General features: G+C 44.8%; 1 protein-coding gene across 1 annotated transcript in view; it reads left to right on the forward strand.

Moving 5' to 3' along the window:
- SLC30A5 (solute carrier family 30 member 5) overlaps positions 1 to 26089 on the forward strand; it is a 44275-nt gene extending 18186 nt beyond the window's left edge. The window contains exons 8-16 of the mRNA XM_068250087.1: positions 117 to 287; positions 3445 to 3733; positions 15306 to 15514; positions 16089 to 16246; positions 17593 to 17722; positions 18581 to 18818; positions 20837 to 21063; positions 22774 to 22902; positions 25462 to 26089. Of these exons, the coding sequence (XP_068106188.1) occupies positions 117 to 287; positions 3445 to 3733; positions 15306 to 15514; positions 16089 to 16246; positions 17593 to 17722; positions 18581 to 18818; positions 20837 to 21063; positions 22774 to 22902; positions 25462 to 25632 (1722 nt within the window). The 3' untranslated portion in view covers positions 25633 to 26089. The remainder of the gene's footprint in view (positions 1 to 116; positions 288 to 3444; positions 3734 to 15305; positions 15515 to 16088; positions 16247 to 17592; positions 17723 to 18580; positions 18819 to 20836; positions 21064 to 22773; positions 22903 to 25461) is intronic.
- The last annotated feature ends 900 nt before the right edge of the window (positions 26090 to 26989 follow it).

A 26989-nucleotide genomic window follows, 5' to 3' on the forward strand; every position in this document is an offset into this window, starting at 1 on the left:
GTTATTCTTGGATGTTACAACTTCATTTAATTTGCAATTTGAATAAGTTCCTTGTATTTTTTCTGTTTACATGATGACATATTCCGTAACTGAATCTGCATTCTGTTCTCTTTCAGGGTGGAGTACTATTACTCGTGCTGGCCTTGTGTTTTAATGTTGGTTTCCACACCGCTTCCAGAAAGCTGTCTCTAGATATCGGTGGGGCCAAGCGTCTGCAGGCCTTGTCTCACCTTGTCTCTGTCATATTGCTGTTCCCATGGGTCATCGTTCTCACCGCAACGACCGAGGTAATCACCGCGTCCATCTGCAGACGCGACCACTTACGTGTTCCACCCGGGTCCAGATTACATCTGCCGTTCACGTATTGCATTAGGATCAGGCTGCGAGAGAGAAAGCAGAGCTGTATCCGTCTCATAACTGAATTCAGCCGTAGACTTGCTCTGCAGTGTTATCTAATCACAGAGCATTAGCTTTTCTTGGAATAGTATCGGCCATGTCGTCACAGGCGAATAAGTCAGTCTGTCAGAGCTCGGGACGCTCTGAGGTCCTATATAAAACTTGCACCAAATAGTGACCCTTCATATTATAGACACAGGTGAAAAGCAAGCCTGCTGTAGTAAGTACTACTCTAAAATTGGACCTGAACTCTTGCACAGGACAGAAGGAAAACATAGAAATGTACCCTGCATGTATGTAGAGTTAAAGAGAACCCGAGGTGGGTTTGAAGAATATTATCTGCATACAGAGGCTGGATCTGCCTATACAGCCCAGCCTCTGTTGCTATCCCAAACCCCCCTAAGGTCCCCCTGCACTCTGCAATCCCTCATAAATCACAGCCACGCTGCTGACAAACAGCTTGTCAGAGCTGGCTGTGTTTATCTCTATAGTGTCAGCCTGCTGCTCTCCCCGCCTCCTGCAGAACTCCAGTCCCCGCCTGCATCCCTTCCCTCCCTGCTGATTGGAGGAAAGGGACGGGGGCAGGGACCGGAGCTATGCAGGAGGTGGGGGAGCAGCTAAGACTGACACTACAGATGTAAACACAGCCTCACAGCGTGGCTGTGATTTATGAGGGATTGCAGAGTGCAGGGAGACCTTAGTGAGGTTTGGGATAGCAACAGAGGCTGGGCTGTATAGGCAGATCCAGCCTCTGTATGCAGATAACATTCTTTAAACACACCTCGGGTTCTCTTTAAGCCTGTCTAATTCCCCCTCATCTGTGACTTATCACCCGTTTAACTTGATCTCTCAGCGGTGTCAGCTGGCTGCCACAGCAAAGCAGCTAATTTGCAAACACAGGATGTTAACATTGTTTTTGCTTCCGTGAAAGCAGGAAGTAGACACTGCAGCTTTAATGCAGTATTTGTATCAGCTGTAACAAAGAATGTTTTTCTTCAAATGCTGTTGCTTATCTTTCAGAGCAGAGAGGAAGTTTAACTTGGTTGAATGAAAAATGTCAAACCATTAGCTACATGGTCTGAAAAATGGGTGCATGTAGCATCTAGTTCATATCCCATCAACCCTGGTGAACTGCAGCAAACTTTTCAGAAGGCTGGTGTACGGCGGCTTGGAGGGCAGCCTCGTTTTAGTAGCACACAGGGAGACACTGTAAAAGGCCTCCTCACCTCCAGCTCTCCACTGCTTGGGCTTCATACTGCGTAAATAGCAATGATGGAAGCTACACCAATTAAGGTTTTGCGGTGTGGGAGCACCAAGGTCCCTCAGGGTGGTGAAAGCAGATATGACCTGAGCTCAACCACAATTACGGATGACTTCCTTTTATTATGCAGTGTACATAATGCAGACAAGCATGAGGTTCCAGGCGAACGTCCTTTCTCAAGTGTCTGGCTTTATGTACACTGCATAATATAAGGAAGTAATTGTGGTTGAGCTCCTGTCCTATCAAGGGCTTGTCGGCAGATCACGCTAGCGCACTTCAGGTTCCACCACTGGGTCCCCCTGAACTCCGTGCACCTCGCAGTGGAGGTTTTCCGCTCCACTGTAAATTGCCAAGCCCAATCAGGTCCACTCTACTGCGCAGGCACAGATGACTCACGCTTGCGCAGTAAAACGGACCTGATTGGTTAATTTCTGCCAGAGCTCGAGCATTAAACAGCTACTGGGCCAGTGGTAGGTGCACACATGTCAATATTGTGGTGCCTGTTTCTCCGGGGTGCCAGTGCTGGATTGGGACTACTAAGAAGGTCAGGAGAAGTCTCACTAGGATCCATTCATTTATGTTAGATGAATGCTGAGCACATAATGCTGCTGGCCAGCCGTGCAGAAGGAGATTTCCCACCTCTGTTATCTCTACGGCCTTTTTTTTTCTTTAGATTAGGCTATGGATTATTGCAGCTGCAGTGCTTCCCATAGCAGGGATTAGTTGCACTTTGCACTTTTTCAGGGCTTGCCATTTACAGATAGGACTATATGGAGAACATAGATGTTTCTGGACCGCAGCTCCCATCCTGCCTAGTAACTGGCATAAAGTGTAATATGGTTAAGGGCTCTGCCTCTGACACAGGGGACCAGGGTTTGAATCTCGGCTCTGCCTGTTCAGTAAGCCAGCACCTATTCAGTAGGAGACCTTTGGCAAGTCTCCCTAACACTGCTACTGCCTATAGAGCGCGCCCTAGTGGCTGCTGCTCTGCTCTGGCGCTTTGAGTCTGCCAGGAGAAAAGCGCAATATAAATGTTGTTTGTCTTGTCTTGTCTCTTGTCTTGTCATTTGTTACAATCATTCATTGAAATAAATTCAGTAAGTTAAAGTTCACCTGAACTGAGAGATGTATGGTGGCGGCAATATTTATTTCCTTATAAACAATACCAGTTGCCTGGCAGCCCTGCTGATCTATTTGGCTGCAGTCGTGTGTGAATAACACTACGATTAATTATATTCATTATTTGTACTACGCATACACTTCATTATATCATAAAGTTTTTCTTTTCTCTTTAGGTTTGCTCAAAGGCCCTTTCACACGGGTGCTGTGGGTCATTTTACCACACCTTACCGCTATGCTAATGAAAGCCTATGGGTGCTTTCATACAGCATGCGGTGCGCCAGAAGTCGCCGATCTACCGCGAGCGCAAACCGACGTTGCCGCGTGACCTTGGCGGCGGACGTGAAGTCATGGAAATCTATGGCGAAGCAGTGTTTGCCAAAATTTTGACATTGCAGCGCACAGGTGCAAGATCGTACTTTTACAATACACTTCTGTGCACTTCGTATCTCCAAACAGGAAGTGACCGCAAGCGAGCATTACTTCCTGTTTGGATCCCAGCCAGAAGGGGATTACCGCATACTAACGGGCTGCACTGCAACGCTGCCGCCAATACACAATCTGAAGCTGCCATTTATCTGTATGAACTGTGTGAGGAGCACTTTCCCTGTGTAACGCTCTTGTATAGGCCCCCGCTATCCTTATCCAATGTGTTTTGTGTGTTTCAGAGTAAAGTGGACTCCTGGTCCTCCCTCATAATGCCTTTCATCACCGTCATCTTCTCTGTTATGATTCTGGATTTCTACGTGGAATCGGTCTGCTCTGTGAAGATGGAAATCTCAAAGTGCGCACGCTACGGGTATTTCCTCATAGCCATCAGTGCTCTGCTGCTGGGTACCTTCTGGACTCATCCAATCACAGACCAGCTGCGGGCCATGAACAAGCCGGCGCACCAGCCCAGCACAGAGCACGTGTTGTCTGGAGGGGTGGTGGTCAGCTCCATCTTCTTCTTGTTGTGTAAGTATGACCTACAGAGGAATTGCACTGTGCAGGCCAGAATTCCCATTCACAGGCTGCCTGATCTCCTCTAGCCTCAACTGCACCTGTGTACTGAGCTGCCTTCTGGTAGAAGGGATACATTACATCCATTGGCATCGGGGGAGGTTTCAGGTTTTTGTACTGTTTCTGGTGTAAAGCAATAAATGTTTAGATAGATGCCCCCCTGTTCAGATAGATGCCCCCTTTACATGGGGCTGCATAGGGAACTCACAAAAGGGTGGCAAGGTACCAGCACTGTTTACACCATCTAGTCTTGGCTTGTCTCAATAAAGCGGACCCAAACTCTTGCACAGCACACAATTCCACACACAGTTGTTGAATAAATTCACTATTCTGTGTTTGTTTAAGCAGATAAACCTGTCTAATGAGTTATTATCAGCAAATATGAATAGACTGCAGGAGCTCTGCTGAGACAGCTATCCATACAGTAAACACTGTACCTTTCAGTGCTCTCTGCAAACGTGTAACCAAGCAAATGCAAGCAAATCATTTTTTAATAAAAAAAATTTTTTGGGGGGGGGGGGGATTTCAATAAATTGTGATGAAGAATTTTTCCTTCCCGTAATGGTTATCATGCTGTGGCTAATCTATAGCAGAGAGGAACTTCTGAGTTTAGTTCGATTTAAAACAAATGAACTATTTTAAGAGAAAAATTGTGCTAGGATTATGCGTAATAAGCACAACCCACCCATCCCCCTGTGAACAGACAGTGCCTTTTTTTTTTTTTTTTTTTTTTTTTTTTATTTTTACTTTCTGATCACTGTGATTGGTTTATAGGCTTACAGTGATCAATAAATTATCTCCTGACCAAGGTACTGAACTCTGCTGTCTTTAAAAAAGCTGAGTTTTTTGCCTGCGGGGACTCGCAATCACGTCCCTTGCACAGGATATGGCGGCTTTAAAACTGCGCCGCATTAGGCTTATGCAGCAACAAGTGTGGAGTAGATTTAACTGCACGTGGTCCCGTATCGGTTAAACCAGTGTTTCTCAACATTTTATTGGTGTGTACCCCTTTTAAAACCCTATACTCACCAAGTACCCCCTAGCATAGTAAACATTATCACAAGTAACCCTTGACAAATATATATTTATTTGTAATACATAATTGGTTCTAAACAACTTCAAAACATTTACTATTGCTTTAAATTAGATAAAATGCTAATTTGGTGTTGTTTAAATAAGATTTATCATTTTCTAAAACTCTAAATTTGTTATTTTTGGTTAAGTATACCAAGCCTGAGTACCCCCTGGAACCATCAGAGGTACTCTTACCACATGTTGAGAACCTAGGGGTTAAAGAGAACCCGAGCGGGGTTCTGACAATGCAATCCACATACAGAGGCTGGGTCTGCCTATACTGCCCAGCCTCTGTTGCTATTTCAATCCCCCCTATGTTCCCCCTGCGCTCTGAAATCCCCCATAAATCACAGCCGAACTGTGCGGGCTGTGTTTACATCTGTACTGTCACTCTGCGTGTTCCCCCGCCTCCTGCATAGTACCATAGTGCATTGGTACCACCCACTTCCCTTCCCTCCAATCAGCGGGGAGGGAAGGGACAGGGACCGGAGCTATTCAGGATGCGGGGGAGTGGCAGACTGACAGTACAGAGGTAAACACAGCCCGCTGTGACACGCTGCGTGTCGGCAGCGCGGCTGTGATATATGGGTGATCAGCGCAGGGAGGGGGGGGCTTAGGGGGATTGAAATAGCAACAGAGGCTGGACAATATAGGCAGACCCAGCCTCTGTATGTGGATTGCATTGTCAGAACCCCACCTCGGGTTCTCTTTAAAGCACACCTGAACTGACATGTGACTTAACCTCCTTAGCGGTAACCCCGTGCTGGACACTGGGTAAGCCGCGCAGGAGGATTTCTCAGGCCCCGCTGGGCCGATCTGCATATTTTTTTTTTTTTATACACGCAGCTAGCACTTTGCTAGCTGCGTGTTACTCACGATCGCCGCCGCTCCGCGCCGATTTGCCGCTACCCGCCGCATCAAAGGGTGCCCCCCCGAGACCCGTGTGCTACCTGGCCAATCAGTGCCAGGCAGCGCTGAGGGGTGGATCGGGACTCCCTCTGACGTCACGATGTCGCAAGACCGCGGGAATCATACCGCCAGGGAGGTTAATGAGATAAACATAGATACATTTCAGTACTAGCCCTACTAGGAAGTTGTCTGACGTACCCTCCTGTTTTCCAGCAGGACTTAAAAAAAGTGTTATCAATTTTGTCGAACAGCCTGGCAAATTCTGTAAAAGAAAAGGAAAAAACTCAATCGAGAGCCCCCAATAGTGTATTATTGATGATAAAGGAATGCCAAGGTAGCAGCAAATAGAAATATACTCACAAGTATGGGTTGCCGGGTTCAGGCAACCGCTTAAAGCACTTATGGGGATATTAGGCCTGTCCCCACTCAGGCTAAAAAGTCACTCTCTGTAGAAGGAAAGAAGGGGTGTTCACCCATCCACCAGGTGGATAACAATAGTTGCAATGGAAACAGGCGCCAGCGGAGTACAAATTGATCATAGGTAAAAACAGATAAAAGTTGGGGGGCAAGGGTGGACTTACCTCCCCAAAACCAAACACAGCCACTATGTACGGTTTAATTCGTACTCCAAAACAAATGCAACGGGTTTCGCGGGTCTCTAGCCCGCTTCCTCAGGCAATAATACAGATAGGAGTAACTCAGAAGTTGTGTAGCCAGGTAAAGCGTGTCAAATTCAGTCCGGTTCCTGAAAAGTAAACCGAATCAATAGCAGGCATAGCTGAGTGAGAAAAAGCTTGTGGTGATTTGTAACTACATACACCATTAAATTAATGGGCTGTACTGGCACTCGCTTGCTGATTGGCATAGGTAAAGTAGGCACTCTTTCTGCAGAGGAAACCTCAACGCTGGTGAAATTGTTCAGTAAAGAATGCTGTTGCATGCAATCCATTTCGGAAGCTAATAGCCTAGTAGTTTTTATTGCTACTAGTGTTCCTTCCATAGGTTTAGAGTGTTAACGATTGCTCCCATTTTGGATTGATGTGGTGCTTTTGCCACATGTGCTGCATTTAGCGGGGATGGGGCTGTCAAGGCGTCTAGAATGCTTCTTTGTGACACAGCTTCAGAGATTTTTCAGGTCCCACTTGAGGAGACCTCTCTGTTTACCTCTTGTTTTTTAGCATTGATTTACTAAACCATTTTGACTGGCTGCTATGACATGTAAGATGCATTTTAGCTCAGAGGGTGATTTGGTGAGAGCAGTTTGCAGTTTGGAATCTGAATTCCAAATGAATCACTCCAATACTTCCTCCTTCAGGCTTTTAAAGTAGATCTGTAACCTAAAATGTACCATCTTCACTGACTGCAGCAGCATGTGCCTTAAAGGCTACCATACCTGTATGCTGGGTCAGTGTCCTCTTGCAGTTCCCATATGCTGCCTGCAATATTGCCAACTTTAAAGTGTACCAGAGACGAAGCACCCTCTTGTATTTTACCATATATATCAGTGGGAACATTAGAGAAAACACCTACCCTGCTCTCTGCTTCATCCTTCACTGCTCAGCCTGCTTGTTATCGGCTCTGATAAAATCCCAGACTGAGCATTCAGTCTGACTTTGCTATAATGACTCCGCTATAATGATTCCATAATGTAATGGATTGCGGAGACACCGCCGCGCGGTCTGGCAGCGGGGCGGCTGTCTCCGCGTTCAGACCGGCGGTTTCCGCACAGCAGCATGCGTCTGGTTCGTCTGAGCCTTCTAGTGCACACAGATGGAGAGCTACGTGCGCGCGCGCTGGGAGGCAGGACCTTTATGCCAGTAGGAGAGGGATCAGCTGATCAGGACGATCAGCTGATCCCGGCGCAGTGGGTGATTGGCTGAGTGGTGCTGGGCGGCACTGAGGAGTGCTGTACTATATACAGTGGAGGAAATAATTATTTGACCCCTCACTGATTTTGTAAGTTTGTCCAATGACAAAGAAATGAAAAGTCTCAGAACAGTATCATTTCAATGGTAGGTTTATTTTAACAGTGGCAGATAGCACATCAAAAGGAAAATCGAAAAAATAACCTTAACCACTTAACATCTCAGTCGTTTTCAGCTTATGCATCCGAGCAATGTTCACCTCCCATTCATTAGCCTATAACTTTATCACTACTTATCACAATGAACTGATCTATATCTTGTTTTTTCCGCCACCAATTCGGCTTTCTTTGGGGGGTACATTTTGCTAAGAGCCACTTTACTGTAAATGCATTTTAACAAGAAGAATAAGAAAAAAATGAAAAAATTCATTATTTGTCAGTTTTCGGCCATTATAGTTTTAAATAATACATGCCTCCATAATTAAAACCCACGTATTGTTATTGCCCATTTGTCACGGTTATTTCACCATTTAAATTATGTCCCTATCACAATGTATCGCGACAATATTTTATTTGGAAATAAAAGAGCATTTTTTCCGTTTTGCATACATCACTATTTACAAGCTTATAAAAAAAAAATAGAGAGAAATATTTCATCTTTACATAGATATTTAAAAAGTTTAGACCCTTAGGTAAATATGTGTTTTTTTTTTTTTTATAGTAATGTTTTTTTTTTGTTTTTTTTTATTAAACATTTTATGTGGGCATTTTTGGGAGGGTGGGATATAAAAGTGTTTTATTTGGGGAAATATTGGTGTATTGTAATGTTTTTGGGAATTTACTTGTAGTTTTACTTTTTGGCCACAAGATGGCAATCTCGATTTTTTTTACATGACGTCACTCTAAGCGTACAATGTACGCTTAGAGAGACACAGCTTCAGAAAGAGCGAAGCTTCCGAGAGAAGCTGTCGCTTTTTCAGCGGGGGAGAGGAATCAATGATCGGGCTCCATAGCCCGATAAATTGATTCCGTGGCTACCGACTCCGCGGCCGGGAGTGCGCGTGCACGTGCGCGATCGGCCGCGGGAGCGCGCCTGTCCTCCTTGACGTTTTTATACGTCAAGGAGGACAAAGTGGTTAAATAAAAGATAGCAACTGATTTGCATTTTATTGAGTGAAATAAGTTTTTGAACCCTCTAACAATAAAAGACTTAATACTTAGTGGAAAAACCCTTGTTTGCAAGCACAGAGGTCAAACGTTTCTTGTAATTGATGACCAAGTTTGCACACATTTTAGGAGGAATGTTGGTCCACTCCTCTTTGCAGATAATCTCTAAATCCCTAAGGTTTCGAGGCTGTCTCTGTGCAACTCTGAGCTTGAGCTTCCTCCATAGGTTTTCTATTGGATTAAGGTCCGGAGACTGACTAGGCCACTCCATGACCTTAATGTGCTTCTTCTTGAGCCACTCCTTTGTTGCCTGTTTTGGGTCATTGTCGTGCTGAAACACCCATCCACGACCCATTTTCAGTTTCCTGGCAGAGGGAAGGAGGTTGTCGTTCAGGATTTCACGATACATGGCTCCGTCCATTTTCCCGTTAATGCGATTAAGTTGTCCTGTGCCCCTAGCAGAAAAACACCCCCAAAGCAAAATGTTCCCACCCCCATGCTTGACGGTGGGGACGGTGTTTTGGGGGTCATAGGCAGCATTTTTCTTCCTCCAAACACAGCGAGTTGAGCTAATGCCAAAGAGCTCTATTTTGGTCTCATCAGACCACAGCACCTTCTCCCAGTCACTCACAGAATCATTCAGGTGTTCATTGGCAAACTTCAGACGGGCCTGCACATGTGCCTTCTTGAGCAGGGGGACCTTGCGAGCCCTGCAGGATTTTAATCCATTGCGGTGTAATGTGTTTCCAATGGTTTTCTTGGTGACTGGGGTCCCTGCTAATTTGAAGTCATTCACTAACTCCTCCCGTGTAGTTCTAGGATGCTTTTTCACCTTTCTCAGAACTATTGACACCCTACGAGGTAAGATCTTGCGTGGAGCCCCAGAGCGAGGTTGATTGATGGTCATTTTGTGCTCCTTCCATTTTCGAACAATCACACCAACAGTTGTCACCTTCTCTCCCAGCTTCTTGCTAATGGTTTTGTAGCCCATTCCAGCCTTGTGCAGGTCTACAATTTTGTCTCTGACATCCTTGGACAGCTCTTTGGTCTTTCCCATGTTGGAGAGTTTGGAGTCTGCTTGATTGATTGATTCTGTGGACAGGTGTCTTTTATACAGGTGACTAGTTAAGACAGGTGTCCTTAATGAGGGTGACTAATTGAGTAGAAGTGTCTAACCACTCTGTGGGAGCCAGAACTCTTAATGGTTGGTAGGGGTTCAAAAACTTATGCTGCATACACACTTGAGATAAAAGTCTTTGGAAAAGGCAAGATCACAGACCAATTTTACCCCATTCCATGTAGTATGAGAGCCCTACTCTACACAGTCTATTCTATGGAGCTGCACTCCCCATCAGATAAAATCTTTGCAAGATGCTGCACACAAAGATGCCCGTACACATTCAAAAGATCATTATCTGCAAAAGATCTCTTCCTGCAATAGATCCATTCCTGCAAAATGCATTCATAGTCTATGAGATCTGCAGATCCTCATACACACCTTGTTTAACAGACTTCATCTGCATATCTGGCAATCATCTGCAGATCTGAAAATCCATCCTGGTGGATCTGATCTGCAGATGATCTGCAGATGATTGCCTGCTAAACAAGGTGTGTATGATGATCTGCAGATCTCATAGACTATGAATGCATTTTGAAGGAATGGATCTATTGCAGGAAGAGATCTTTTGCAGATAATGATCTTTTGAATGTGTACGGGCATCTTTGTGTGCAGCATCTTGCAAAGATTTTATCTGATGGGGAGTGCAGCTCCATAGAATAGACTGTGAAGGTATGGCTCTCATACTACATGGAATGGGGTAAAATTGGTCTGTGATCTTGCCTTTTCCAGAGACTTTTATCTCAAGTGTGTATGCAGCATTATTTCACTCAATGAAATGCAAATCAGTTGCTATCTTTTATTTAAGGTTATTTTTTCGATTTTTCCTTTTTGGCCAAAAACTGACAAATAATGAATTTTTTCATTTTTTTCTTATTCTTCCTGTTAAAATGCATTTACAGTAAAGTGGCTCTTAGCAAAATGTACCCCCCAAAGAAAGCCGAATTGGTGGCGGAAAAAACAAGATATAGATCAGTTCATTGTGATAAGTAGTGATAAAGTTATAGGCTAATGAATGGGAGGTGAACATTGCTCGGATGCATAAGCTGAAAACGACTGAGATGTTAAGTGGTTAAGGTTATTTTTTCGATTTTCCTTTTGATGTGCTATCTGCCACTGTTAAAATAAACCTACCATTGAAATGATACTGTTCTGAGACTTTTCATTTCTTTGTCATTGGACAAACTTACAAAATCAGTGAGGGGTCAAATAATTATTTCCCCCACTGTATACATCTTGCCTGTCAGTTGCTGGTTGTCTGCCGTTGCGAATACTTACGTGTAAGCACTCAGACCAGTCAGATCTCACAGTGTAATAGAACCAGGAGGACCTGGGAATTCACACTTAGCCAGATTACTATTGTGTTATATCTTAGACCAGTTCCGTTGTGTTGTGACCAAGGACCTCACACCCAAGCTTAGGGATACTGTGTCATTGCTGTGTTATACTTTAGACCAGTTCCGGGGTGTCGTGACCAAGGACCTCACACCCAAGCTTAGGAATACTGTGTCATTATTGTGTTATACTTCAAACTAGTTCCTGGGTGTCGAGACCAAGGACCTCACACCTCAGGCTAGGATTCTGTTCTATTTCTGTTATGACTATTTGCTCTGTCGACTTCTCTATTGCTTTCTGATTCGGTACCTCTGCATATCTGCCTACCTGTTGCCAGACCCTGCCTGTACCCGGTTACCGAATCAGTCTTCTGTCTCTGTACCTCATCTGCTTGTGTGTTGCCGACCTGGCCTGCCCGACCTTCCAGGCTGTTACTCACTCCTTGAGTGCTCAGTCTATCTGTACTAGCAGTGACACCATTCCACCTAGTGTCAGCTGCACTTAGGACTCCTGCTCCTCAGAGGGTCCGGCCTGTTAGCAGCCAGTGGCCTCTTCCCCTGGAGTTTCCCTGGCTGCAGTACAGTGTACTAGATATCCCTGGTTGCCAGGCTCTCACAAGGAGATAGTCTCTGCACTGCCCAGGGCCACCTGCCCCTCAGGTGGTTCTTGGCCGAGCTGCCAATATCTCCCCGCTCCTCGGGAGATAGCCTACAGTTACACCAAACACTACTCTTTATTAGGTGTCCAGAGGTTAGTCATACTTGTATTATTGGTGATTCTGCAGATCATCCATAATCAGGTATACATCTGTATTGTTGATGATTCTGCAGATCATCAATAATCAGATTCTCTCTGTGTGCTGACACCGATCATTACAGGTAATAGTGGCAATTTAGCATGAATTTCTAGAGCTGCACTACAGTTAAGAAAAGGGCAAATCTATCCTGAAACTGGCGCAGATTAAGAAGTGCTCAAAAGCAGTTCTACAGATGTAGAGCGGTAGGCTAGACATGATTGCAGAGTGCAGGCTAGACATGATTTGTGAAGGGCTGAATTCCTCCTCAGAGCCTGCTACTATCAATAAAGCAGGTGTGTTGGTTACCTCTGCAACAGCAATTCCCCTCACACACTGCACTGTCTGAGAGACCTTCCTAGCTCCTCCTATTTTACAAAAGTTTTAGAAGGAATCTGCACTATGTAATGATTTCTTAGGATGTCTGAGACAGTTCTGCACGGATTTCTAAAAACCTACCAATATTTTGTCTCAGACACTCTTGATAAATCTGGCCCAGAGATATTGATTCAGGTTGAGGCAGAGCTCTTCCCTCCTTGACCGCCCTGTTGCCGCCCATCTCTCTCTGTTGTCGCCCTCTTTTACATAACCCCACCCCTCCGTGCCTTCGTCTGTGTGGCTCTCCCGCCTCATTGTTCAGAGAGTGAGCCGGGACATGTGCCGCAGTACATATGTATAAACCTATGTATGTCTGCAGTGTGACCCCTTAATGTTATTGCTGTCAGTTCCACCGCTCCCCACTGCCAATTTCATGTTTTTTGTTTTTTTGGGGTTTTTTTTTCCATTATCTATAAATCGGCTCTTTTTATTGTCATTATGACCGCGACCCCGGAAGTAGTTCTGCGGTTTGTGGCCGTATTGGGAAAAGAGCCAATTTATAAATGAAAATAAAAACATGAAAACAGCAGCAGGGAGGGGCGAAACTGACACCAATAACATTAGGGGGTCACACTGCAGACATACGAATGGGTCGTGCCCGGAATTGGGTTTGGCACATTGCGTGGCTTAGAGTAGAGGGGGAGTTAGATAAAATCCCTGGATCAACACTACTGGGCAATACCTAGTAATTATAGCCATGGATGTCTTTCAATGCCAGTAAAACATCCAAGTCCCCTTTAAATGCAGATATAGAATTTGTCATAACTACTTCCTGTGGCAATGCATTGCACAGCTCAATCACTCTTACTGTAAAGAACCCTTTCCTAAATAAATGGCTAAAACGTTTTTCCTCCATGCACAGATCATGTCCTTTGTGAAAGCCTAGGGACAAAAAGCTCATCCACAAAGCTTTTATATTGCCATCTGATATATTTATACATATTAATTAGATCCCCTCTAAGGCGTCTTTTCTCTAGACTAAATAAACCCAGTTTATCTAACCTTTCTTGGTAAGTGAGACCTTCTATCCCTCGTATCAATTTTGTTGCTCGTCTCTGCACCTGCTCTAAAACTGCAATATCTTTCCTGTAATGTGGTGCCCAGAACTGAATTCCATATTCCAGCTGTGGCCTTACTAGAGAGTTAAACAGGGGCAATATTATGCTTGCATCTCGAGTTTTTTTTTCCCTTTTAATGCATCCCAAGTAAGAAGAATTACGAAAAATCAAATACTTAAGTTAAAAGTCACGAAGTCAGCTTTTCCTGGAAAAAGTAAAAGTATGATGGCACCATTTCTCTAGACAGTATATCCCTGATTGCCCTTGGGGGGGGGGGGGGGGGGGAAAGAACGTGAGGGTGGGGGGAGTTCAAAAGTTTGACTACTGCGGGGAAAAGGAGTTCATGTGTCTTGAAGTTATTGCCTACTTTCATGCCTACCTCCAAGGCTGTGATTAAACAAGAGAAAATCATTTTAGATTTGTTTTTGTATGTCGAATAATGCTCTGTTTACTGATTTTGGCGGGGGAGGGAAACAGAAGTAGAAACAATGGGAAACTGTCCATCCATACTCTTTCAAGTGTAAATGCAGCTTTAGTCTCAGGAGAAGTAATTACTTTGTTCTTGTTTAGTGTTGTAGAAGTCTAATTAATCTCCGATCACCAAGGCTGAACAACACAGTGGGATTAGATGAATCAAAACAGGTGTAAAGAAAACTTGAGCAAAAGTAGAGCAGCCACAGAGGCCATGAAGGCAGAATCCTTGCTTCAGTGAGCTGCTGCGATGTGATTGGTTGGTTGGTCCAGTTTTTGCTGCAGTTATCTTTACAGCGTTCCTTCAGTATGAGGTTTAAAGAGGAACTGTAGTGAAAACAATGCGATAAATAAATTACTGTATTTAGTCGGTGTTTGCCTATTGTATAATCTTTTGATCGCCATGATTTACATTCTGAAATCTATCACAGGTGGTTTCCGCTTTAGTCCTGTCAGGTGATCTCTGCAAAATGGTTACTGAGCGTCCTGAAGCCAGTGAAAATAATGCCTAGTCTCCTACAAAACGACTGATCGTTAATTTAAATGATCGTTTGTGATTTTTTTTTTTGCACACGGTTATCTAATGACCAATGACAGACGACGGTTGCCAATGACAGTCTATCTTGCTGAAACAGATTGAATGACAATTGTTTATTTCCAACAGTGTGTATTGATATTGTTAGATAAAGATCGGTACACGCATGTGCAGATTCCATCGCCCAGCAAACTCTGACGGAATTTCTGTTTAAAACTGATCGTTCACTTTACCATAAAGCTCGTCATTATTTGAGGTTATTTGTTTAACCCTTTACATAACAGCAAGTCTCTGGCCCCTTATGGACCAGAGACCGCTGGTACCAAAAAATGGCCCCTCCTGACGAATCGCCGCACACACCCGGCACACTCACCGGTTACGACGCTCCTCTATCCCCGCAGGCCCCTCTCTCTGCCGTCGCTATGATGGCAGAGCTGTGTGAGCTGGTCATTGGCTCCTGACGCTGTCCATCAATGTAAGCCAATGTGATTGGCTCACAGTGATCACGCGGTCAGTAGCCAATGAGAGCGGCTCCTGACCTGTTAATACAGCTCTGCCATCATAGAGACAGCAGGGCGAGTGGATTGCAGCGGGAGCAGAGCGGCGGTAGCGGCGGGCGGGTGTGCGTGGCGGGGAAGGTGAAATCTACATCCTGTCAGAGACGTGCAGCTACCTGCAGGATGTATATTTCTACCAAAGCGGTCCAGAAACCGGTTAGGAGATTGGCATTCCAGTTGGCGATGGTTTATCTGTTGTTCATAATGGTTTTCACATGCACACTTGCCTTGCACTGTATTTATATGTACATTTGATTATCTTCACACAGCTGCAAACATCCTGTCTTCGGTATCCAGGAAGGGCCAGAAAGGGACCCTGGTGGGTTATTCTCCGGAAGGTACTCCTCTGTATAACTTCATGGGCGACACACTGCACAGCACATCCCCATCCATGCCCAAGTTTCTAAAGGATTCACTCAAGCAGATCCTTGAAGAATATGATTCAAGGCAAATCTTCTATTTCTTGTGTCTAAATCTGGTTAGTATACTGCAATCTACTTGACTTATTTCCTTTTAAAGCGGACCTGAACTCAGAACTTCCTCTCTGCTCTAAAAGATAAGCAACAGCATAATAACCTGTACAGAAAAACATTTCTTTCTTACAGCTGATAGAAATCCCACAACACATCTGCAGTGTGACTACTTCCTATTTTTCATGGAAGCAGACATAGGAGTAACATCCTGGGTTTTCAAATTAGCTGCTCTGCCGAGGTTTGCTGTGCTGACACAGCTGAGAGATCAAATTACGCTTGTAATTAGTCACAGATGAGGAGGAAAATAGACAGGCTAAACTCTAAATACATACAGGGTGTATTTCTCTGTTTTCTTCTATCCTGTGCAAGAGTTCAGGCCCACTTTAAACAATGCACATTGCCTGGATGTCCTATTGATCATCCTCCTCTAATACTGTAAGCCATAGACCCTGAACAAGGTTTATACATCAGCAACCTTTGTATTTATTATGCATGAATTGTGTAGTGGAATATGGAAAGAGGTTGTTTGGATTTTTTTATCATGACTTTATTTTAGCTGTAATGTTGGTGTCCTTTTAGGCGTTCACGTTTGTAGAGCTGTTCTATGGTGTGTGGACCAATAGTCTAGGCCTTCTCTCCGATGGATTCCATATGTTGTTTGACTGCTCCGCCTTGGTCATGGGACTCATTGCTGCATTAATAACCCGATGGAAGGCAACTCGGATATTCTCTTATGGGTAAGTTAATGTAGTTATGGAAGTTCCTACCTAGAGTACCTATGGCTAGTTGGCCAGCAGGAACGGATTGGGGGAAGAAGTGATCCAAATCTAGTGCAAATACAGTTGTTTCTTGCTTATGAAAGGATAAGGGTTGGTTCACACAAGCTTCTGCGGGCAGCACATTTACCCTATGCTAAACGCTTTTCTGCAGCCAAGCATCGGTTCCTGTTATTCCGTCATGACGTCAAATTTTGATCCTTATAGGGGACCAACTCAAATGAAAAGTGGTCTGAAACTGAACACTGGGCCCAAGTTGTGAGCCAACCTTAATGACTAGTGACCACCCCCCTTCCTTACAAAGTTCCCTGGTGTCTAATGGCCCACCTCCTTGCCCTTTACTGTTCCCTTGTTTCTAGTGCCCCTCCCACCCATATGCAGTTCCCTTGTGTCTAGTGCCCTCCTCTTTCCCCTAAACAGTTCCCTGGTGCCTAGTGGTCCCCCCCTCCCTATACAGTTCCCTGGTGCCTAGTGGTCCCCCCTCCCCTATACAGTTCCCTGGTGCCTAGTGGTCCCCCCTCCCCTATACAGTTCCCTGGTGCCTAGTGGTCCCCCCTCCCCTATACAGTTCCCTGGTGTTTAGTGGTCCTCACTCATTCCCCTATAAAGTTAACTGGTGTGTAATGCCCCCCTCCCTCCCCTATGCCGTTGCCTGATGGCTAGTGACTCAAACAGTGATTGCTGCATCCGATTTGGTAACTGGTGTGTCACCCTAGTGGAAAATTGGTCAAAGAGTTAAAAGAAAAACTAGTGATATCTATAAAATGAGCGTGTGGAATTCCTGAAAAGTAAATAGAAGCCAAAACAGCTGAGAAAAAGTGAGAGGAAGGCTCCTGCTAAAATTTTAAGCCCCATCTACACGATACAATTCCACATGCGATCAATTGAGTTCGATCGGATCTATTAAATCCGACATGTCCGATCGGGATTTGATTCATAGTGTGATCGATTTTGTTTAGTTATCAATGCAAAATCGACCACACTATCGATCGAATCCCGTTCGGACATGTTGGATGTAATCGATCCAATCAAATTCGATCGATCGCACGTGGAATTTTATCACGTAGATGGGGCGTAAGTGCTTGAAGGGTTATAAAGGGTCATTACTTTCTATTTGTTTTTTCAATCAGAAAGGCATATTTGTCACAGTTGCAATTCAGAAGAAGACGAAGTGGCAGAATGAAACTCTTATACATATTAGACTCTGTGTTTAAGTTTCCCTCCGTAAAACATATATTAATATATAATGTAGAAGGCCAGGCTTGTCATTGAGAGGCGTAACATTAACTTTTCATGGCCTGTTCTAGGTACGGCCGTGTGGAAATACTGTCTGGGTTCATCAATGGACTGTTTTTGGCAGTGATCGCATTCTTTGTGTTTGTTGAAGCTGTTGCCAGAATATTTGATCCTCCAGACATAAATACAGATATGCTAACGGTAAGTCCTTTCAAAGTCATGGCTGTGTAAATAGGCTCTCTAGATATGTTCCAGACACTGACTTTATATGAGTAACGTGCAGGGCTGTAGAGATGGTACAAAAATCATCTGACTCCAGCTCTGACTCCTCAGTTTATAAAACCTCCGACTCCAGGTATCCAAAATGGCTCACACTTCAACTCCGACTCCTTAGTCTAATACTTAACAGGGCTGTGGTACAATAATCATTCGACTCCTCAGTTTATGAAACCTCCGACTCCAGGTACCCAAAATGGCTGCGAGAAGTGGCTTATATTCCGAATACAGGGAGTCCCACCGACAGATATGAACACCCACTGCTATGAACTACTAACCTGCAGCGAAGTCGGGACTCCCTGTATTGTACCCATGTCTTCCTCCACTCTCCTTTCCCCCCCTTTCCCCTGAAGAGTAATTAGCAGCAGGCACGTGTCTCACCTAATCTGAGGGCAACCGAGGCAACGACAATGGCCAAGGAGGACGACGCATGGGGGGCAATGGAGAACACATGGGGCAAAGGGGCATGGAGGAGGACTAAGGGGACACAAGTTACAAGCGGGCATAATAATTGGGGGGAGAACATCCACAAGGCGCCCCTGCACCCTGGACGCACCAGGTTTAGTATGTTTTTTTCCCTAGTTTTGTCCTCTAAACCTAGGCGCATCTTATGGTCAGGAGCGTCCTTTAGTCCAAAAAAATACAGTACTTTTAGCTAGTGCCGTTTATTTGCCGCAAGTAACAGCTGTGTTTTATTGTTTGTTTGTTTTTTTTCTCCCAACATTCATGAGTGTTGTTCCTGCCTCATCCTTACATTGATCACTTTCTCCTCTCTGGTCACAGCCAGTCTCGGTTGGAGGTCTTCTTGTCAACCTTGTTGGGATCTGTGCCTTCAGTCACGCCCACTCCCATGGGGGATCCAGAAGCAGCTGTTCTTCACATGATCACGGCCACTCTCACCACGGGCATAGCCACAGTCACGGGCATGGACACGGCCATTCACACAACGATCATGGGCACACTCACAACCACGGACACTCCCACGGCTCTGGTGAAGGAGTAATGAATGCTAACATGCGTGGTATGTATACAAAGATGGACACATTACAGAATATCTCCACTTTGATACAAAAAATCTATATAACATGTCCTGAGCACACAAGCCATTTTCTAGAATGCCTTTAAAGGGACTCTAACTGTAGCTTCAGGGAATCCAGCGTGAAAATAGCCGAACCCGATCATATCCACTCTACTGTGCAGGCGCAAAAGGACTCGCACCTGCGCAGTAGAGCGGATCCAATTGGGTTCGGCTATTTCCGACTTAAAGGGGAACTTCAGCCTAAACAAACGTACTGTCACTAAGTTGCATTGGTTATGTTAATTAAAATAGATAGGTAATATAATCTCTTACCCACCCTTTTTTAAAAGAACTGGTAAATGTTTGTGATTTCATGAGGGCAGCCATCTTTTTGGTTGAAAGGAGGTGACAGGGAGTATGAGACACACTTCCAACTGTCCTGTGTCCTGATCACCCCTCCCAACTGCGCGCTAGGCTTCAAATCTCAAATTAAAAAATAAAAAATTGCACCAAAACAGCAGAAGGAGAACAACATCAGAAATCCCATCATGCTTTGCACAGCATCAGGGGAAAAATGCCCAGGAAGTTTTCTTCTTTGCAGCTAAAAATGAGGCTTGGGTAAGAAAAACAAAGTTCTGATGCTGTGAAACTGTTAAAGAAACACCAAACCTTTTCAGTGCTGCTGAGTAGATTTTTAGTCTGGAGGTTCACTTTAACATGAACAGAAAGCCGCTAGTGCGCCTGCCCAGGATCGCAGTAGGTAAATATTTAGCTCGCCGCACTTCGGTGGACCCGTGCAATTGACCGGAGGGACGGTGAAGGACGGGAGAAGCGTCATTATGATCCAGAGGCTTCCCCTCCCGAGATAATTATACTCCAGAGGGGTTTATTGCCATTACAGATCCTCTTTAAATCTTGTCTTTCAGCTTCACTCTATGGTTGCTATAACTTTCTCATAAACTTTGCTGGACACCATGGCAACAGTATATGCTTTCTGTTACATGACTACCCTGAATTCCTATTTCTGTGTTTGCACTATTGATGTGGAAGTCTGCACAAAGCAAGAACTGAATTTTCACACATCCATTAGCGCCTCTAGATTATCTCATTTTACTGCAATCACACAGTAAGCAATCACAATAGCAGCCGTCTTTACCCATTACAAAAAATGGATCCATGGGCGATCCGGGGATCCCCTTTAAAAAACTCAACGGAGGGGGTCGGACTTGTCGGGACTTCACGGACCCCGGATACACGGAGCGTTAGTGGCAGGCAATGCAAAAACGGATCTCCCTCTACACAGAAACTGAGGGAGATCCACATTGCCTACTCCTCCCCTCTACGTCACCCCCAAAGTTATTCCCAGGTATGCTGAAGGGAGGTAGGTTACGAACCACAGAGCACAAGGGCCATGTATTAGCAACTGTTGTTCTGTATACCTCTCCGACTCTGATTCACACACTGGACATAGCTGGAGGGGGAGCGGGGACGGGGGGGGGGGGGGGGGGGGACCCAGGTGAGGGCCCCCCCTCCCCGCCGCTGTGCCCACAGTCCCCTCCCCCCCCCCCCCCCCCTCCAGCATGGCGAACACGGATAGCTTTGTAAAAACCTAAACGGAATGGAAACGTGCTGCAAAAAGTGCAGCACGGATCCGGTTTCCATCCGTATACTTTCCGGTTTAGAAAACTGGAGCATGGACCGCAGATTGCGTTCGGCAACCGCATGTAGTGTGGACAGAGCCTTAAAGTGTACCTGAGGCGAACCTTGTGTCAAAAAACAGATGCCAAAGAAGAGGGAAGCTTCTGTATCCACAGAGGCTCAGTGTTGGGGGGGCTAGCACAAGGACTCCTTACTGAATAGGTGCTAGCTTACTGATTAGGAAGACTCTCCTGTGTCAGAGGCAGAGCCCTTAACCATTACACTATCCAGCCACATTAGGTCTCTGATTGGCTGGTCCACATTATGCATGTGGTTCAGTTCTACTTCCTGTTGTGATGTGACTGCTGTTTGTGTTTCCTCAGGCGTGTTCCTGCATGTGCTGGCAGACACTCTCGGCAGTGTGGGTGTGATAGTCTCCACAATCCTCATCCGCCAGTTTGGCTGGCTCATCGCTGACCCGCTGTGCTCGCTCTTCATTGCTGTGTTGATATTTGCAAGTGTTGTCCCTCTGCTGAAGGACGCCTGCCAGGTGATCCTCCTGCGGACCCCGCCCGAGACAGAGAAAGCCCTGAACATCGCTCTGGAGAAGGTAAAGTGGCAGAGCGTCTGAACCTGCTTGAGATGTGGTGAAATTTGATTATGCAGGGTGCATCCTACAGGAGTGATGTGGAGGAGAAAGCTTGTGATTGGTCCATTTCCCTGCTGCAGATATTAACATCCATTCAGAGTCACTTGTGTCTTATTCATTCTTATTCATGTGCTAATAGATTTCGATATTATTTTTTTTGTCTTTGATTTTATAAACGAGAATTTTTATTGAAGATTTTCAAGATGCTCATAGAGCCGAAATAACAAAAGAAACACAAAAAAACAAACCCAGATAATAGTTTGGTATCCTATAAAGGGAGGGACAGAGAACCTCAGTGATATAGTGACCAAATCATTCAACTCCTCTCCTGGAAGGCCTGAGACACATTGAAGAGCGGTTTTTGATCCGTCAGCATTGCGTTTTAAAATAAATTGCAGTAAAATTATGCAAGTCAATGGGAGTGTTTGTAAAAAAAAAAACAACAAAAAAAAAAACAGCGCTGACTGATCAAAAAGCGCTCTGCAGTTTGACTCATAAGGGCCGGCTCACACTATGAACGTTTTGAGTTTTGATTTGTTTTTTACCACTACCGATTCAAAAATCGCTGCAAGAGCAAATTGTGTAATGAAAGCCGATGTGAGTGTCATTAGAAAAGCGCATTGAAGTTGGGTTAATGTTCACATGCAAAATTCAGTGAAATCAGAATTAAGAGGTCTCAAAAACCCATCAGATACATGTACAATGTACGGAAATGTTCCAGCCTGACCCATAGAGGTTCTTTCACTTAGTATTGATCATTTTTGGTTGATAAAACTTAGAAACTTACAATCTATTCAATGAAAGATTTCATGGTCTGCTTGATTGAGCAGAAAAATTGACCAAAACCTGTCAGATTTTTACTACCTACTATAAGTGACAGCAACATAACAAGTAATTTATACTGCATTTTACTCTGGGCTATATCTACATTTTGTATATGTGTAGGTTACATTTTTACGCTTTTTTTTTTTTTTCCTTTTTTTTTTTTTTTTTTTTTTTTTTTTGCGGTAGTTGACCTGTAAGAAAGCTGAACAAACTTACAAAAAAGTCTAACATTATACATATCATTGTTGGCCTCAGTCAATAGTCTTGTTCCTCTCCTTTGCTTTAACCTGCACCAAAATAATGAAAAAGAGAATATGATAGGTTGCAAAGAACTACAGAACATTTAGATTGTCAGCTCGCAAGGGCAGGGCTCTCTCACTCTGTGTCTTGGAACTGACTGCGTTTTTTATAGACCAGTGCGGATCTTTCCTTGTACATGTACCAGACTCTGCTGTAATACAGTTGACCACCAGAGGGAGCTAGCATGCTGAATAAGTGCATTCATTATAACAGCAGACCGTTCTAGTTCTGCAGTCAGTAGAAAGGGTTGGAGTTTTAGTCACAGTTTTCATTTTGTAAATAAGCTTCGTTCTTTTCTGTTTCTGGTTTAGTGGAAATTTGCATCTTAGCCCATCTCCTTATTGTTCATATAGTTATCCACATTAACTGCTAAAGTTTGGTTTTAGTGTATGTAATATGTTGACGCTTTATAAATACAATACATAAATAAAATGTCACTGTAATGACTGGTTTACCCTTCAGTTATCATATGTTCTGTTACCCCTCGTAGAAGCTGAAAATTCATGGAAGTACTCCTATTGTGAAATTCTTAAATGTTCCTTTCAGATATCCAAGATTGACGGTCTAATCTCTTACCGGGATCCACATTTCTGGCGCCATTCGGCTACGCTTATTGCCGGGACCATACATGTGCAGGTGATGTCTGATGTGGTGGAGCAAAGGATTATCCAGCAGGTGAGATACCACAGGGGCCATAGATGGGACTCACACATTGTCAGCTAATCTGGCTGCTGAGAAAACCTTAACCACTTGATGACCCACCCTTTACCCCCCCTTAAGGACCAGCGCTGGTTTGATTGATCTGTGCTGGGTGAGCTCTGCAGCCCCCAGCACAGATCAGGGTGCAGGCAGGGAGATCAGATTGCCCCCCTTTTTTCCCCCCTATGGGGATGATGTGCTGGGGGGGTCTGATCTCTCCTGCCTGCTGTGGGTGGCGGGGGGGGGCACCTCAAAGCCCCCCTCCGCGGCGAAATTCCCCCTCCCTCTCCTACCTGCTGCCTCCCCCTGGTGTTCCGGGCTGCACAGGACGCTATCCGTCCTGTGCAGCCAGTGACAGGATGTGGTCTGTCACATGGCGGCGATCCCCGGCCGCTGATTGGCCGGGGATCGCCGATCTGCCTTACGGCGCTGCTGCGCAGCAGCGCCGTACAAATGTAAACAAAGCGGATTATTTCCGCTTGTGTTTACATCTAGCCTGCGAGCCGCCATCGGCGGCCCGCAGGCTATTCACGGAGCCCCCCGCCGTGATTTGACAGGAAGCAGCCGCTCGTACGAGCGGCTGCTTCCTGATTAATTAGGCTGCAGCTGGCGACGCAGTACTGCGTCGCTGGTCCTGCAGCTGCCACTTTGCCGACGCACGTTATGAGTGTGCGGTCGGCAAGTGGTTAAAATAACTTTAGAACCATTAAAATGAAACGCATAGATGAAATGAAGGCGCCTGGAAAAAAGGGCGCAGGGAATTGCCACTAGTAGAATATTACTTTAGCGATATTCTGCTGCTTGATTCCATAGTAAAATATTGATAATGTTTACAAATCTTTTACTTTGGCTTAAAGGGAACCTAAACTGAGAAGGATATGGATTTTTCCTTTTAACATAATACCAGTTGCCTGACTCTTCTGCTGATCCTGTGTTGCCAATACTTTCAGCCACAGCCCCTGAACAAGCATGCAGATCAGGTGCTCTGACTGAAGTCAGACTGGATTAGCTGCATGCTTGTTTCAGGTGTGTGATTCAGCCACTATTACAGCCAAAGGGATTAGGACTGCCAGGCAACTGGTATTGATTAAAAGGAAACATCCATATCCCTCTCAGTTTAGGTTCCCTTTAACCTAACCCTACTCACACAAACCCTCCCTCTACCAATGCCTAACCCTAAAGCCCCATCTACACAATACGATTCTTTGTGCGATTCGATTACGATTTTATTTACGATTCGATTAAATCCAACACGTCCGATCAGGATTCATAGTGTGAATGAGGCCTGAGACCCTCCTCCTGGGTGGTGCCTAACCTTGAGACCCTCCCCCCGGGTGGTGCCTAAACCTAAGACCCCCCCCCCCCCCCCCTGCCCGGTGGTACCTAACCCCCCTCCATATGCAATGCCCTAATTTGTATTTCTTCCTCCCCGGCACCCACAATTCTATCTGGGTTGCGGATATTTGCAGTGCTTGCCGGTAATTGGGCGCCAAGTGACAGTGTTTGCAGCTAAAATGGTAAATGGTCGCTGCCATGCACCCAAATTTCTATTTGCTGCTGCTAATAGCGCCTTTTACCATAGCGCCTTTTTTTCCATAAGGGCTCCTGTGCCCTTTTTACCAGATTTGAAATGAAACACAGTGCAGGCTATTGTCTACCTCCATTCTTATTCACAGATAAATTCTGAAATAGCGAAGTGTAAGAACAGAGTCACTATATTCCAACAAAAATGTAATCCGTGAATTGCAGGGACACTGGCAGTATGGTTACTGTGACCTTATTTATGTAAAAAAGAAAAACACACACACACTCCCTCTCTCCTCCTCTCACTCTCCTTTCTCCCACACCTTTCTCCCCCACCTTTCTTGGTTACCCTTGTCACGCCGCACTGACCCACCATTCACCCGTCACTGTAGCCCCCTCGCTGTGCCGTCTGTATGACTTCAGACCTCCCTGAGCCAATCAGGAGCTGATTTCATTGGCTCCTGAACATGTCATTGATGTGAGCCATTGAGATTGGCTTGCAGTGATCATGGGGTCAGGATCCAATAAAATCGGCTCCTGACTGGCTCAGGGAGCTCTGCCGTCATGCAAACTGCTGAGCGAGGTAGCTGCAGCGGCAGGGATGATTGAAATCTACACCATGGCAGGAATTACAGGTTCCAAACATGGCGTAGATTTCAGTCAGTGCGATCCGTAAGCGCATAACCTCTTCCGGATGTCGCTTGTTGAAATATACGGCATGTTTGTGTCCCGCTTATTCCTGCCAGGGTGTAGATTTCAGCTACTCATGCTGCACCCGTCGTCCGGTGATGCTGCAACCTGATCAGTCACAGCAGAGCTACATAAACCTTTTTCTGTTCATGCCTGGAATAGAGCTTTCTGGGAAGGTTCTCCTTTTCCAGATCATGGCAAGGCAAATCTGCAGGCTTTGTTTATTTAAACCCAATCAGGAGAGGATTAGGAATATATATTAGAGACTTTTCTGAAGACCACAATTCCTCTAACGTCCTCCATGAATTGTGTGTGTTTCAGGTGTCATCGGTACTGAAAGATGCTGGAGTCAGCAACCTCACCATCCAAGTGGAGAAGGAGGCCTACTTCCAGCACATGTCCGGCCTCAGCACCGGCTTCCAGGAAGTCCTAGTCATGACACAGCAGATGGACACCATCAAATACTACAAGGACGGGACCTACATCATGTGACCGGCGGCCATCTTTCCTCTCAGTATTCTTCCACTGTACCTCAAGGGATGCCTGCTTACCCGAACTCCTATGTACAGAACAGAAATGTTGTATAAATGTGGATTTTATACACCACCTCTTATCTTTATTGAGACTGAATCAGGATATTTTATATTATGTAATAAAGACGTCTACATTGTCTTTACAGGCATTTGGGATGCAGAAGAAGAGGTACTCTATTTTGGCTATATAAATATTGCCTGGTCTGTATAAAACAGCAGGCCAGAGATTCATCATTTTTAGCCCCACCCCTTGCCCTCTATTAAGCCCCTCCCCATCCTCTTTCAAGCCCCTCCCCAATGATGGATTTACCTCTAAATTGCACATCACGAAGCGGACCATTTTAATATAAAGAATTGTATTTGGGAAGTTTTATGTGTTAAAATATATGGGATCTAATATATTTTATTTTGTCTTTTCTGCCTTTGTTTTTCATATCTTGCTTTGTGCCTTTGATGAATATTGGTGATTTTTTTTTCACTATCCATCCCATAGTTTGTAACCAAAGGACAACTATCAAGAATGTCTAAAAATGATTTCTATTGAAAACAGTAGTAAACACAGACGTTACGGTTTTTTTTCCTCCTTCTGTTCTTCCAGTCTTCCTTTAGTGGTGATTTCCCAGCTTGAGTCGGCACAGCAGGAAAAACAGACATATGCAGAGTGATTGATTTAAAACTAAACACTTCTTTTAAAATGGGATTACACTCACAATTACATTTTTGCTTGAAACCAATCAACACAATAAAAAACAAATACCGTATATTCCAGCGTATAAGACAACCCCCCAACTTTTCCAGTTAAAATAAAGGGTTTGCGATATACTCGCCGTATAGGACTACCCCTCTTCCAACGCACGCCAAATAAAAATTAAACATATACTGGTGCTATATATGAACAGTTACTAGTAGTATATAACAGTATATAGGTGATTGACTGGTTGGATTAGTCAACTGTCCCTTAGTGGATTGGTCAGCTCTTCTTGTCTACACGTTCATCAGAGCGGTATGGAAGAATAGATTGCGCTGTGCCCATAAAACACGCCTCTTTCACCCTTCTGGCCCAGCCTTGTATCCTATTTACCTCCTTCTCTGCCTCTCAGATCTCGCACATGTGCGCCTGCATTAAGACAAATTCTTATATGACAGGCTCTGTTTTTTAAACTGCACTGATGGTCAGAAGAGCGCTCAGAACGTGCTCTCAGTGTGTTACAGGCCTAAGTTGATTTAAAATGCACCTTGAAGATTCTGAATCCAATTTTTAAACGACAACTGTAGTGAGAAGAATATGGAGGCTGCCATATTTATTTCCTTATAAA

This window comes from Hyperolius riggenbachi, chromosome 1 (genome assembly GCF_040937935.1).
Source record: "Hyperolius riggenbachi isolate aHypRig1 chromosome 1, aHypRig1.pri, whole genome shotgun sequence".
Classification (NCBI taxonomy): domain Eukaryota; kingdom Metazoa; phylum Chordata; class Amphibia; order Anura; family Hyperoliidae; genus Hyperolius; species Hyperolius riggenbachi.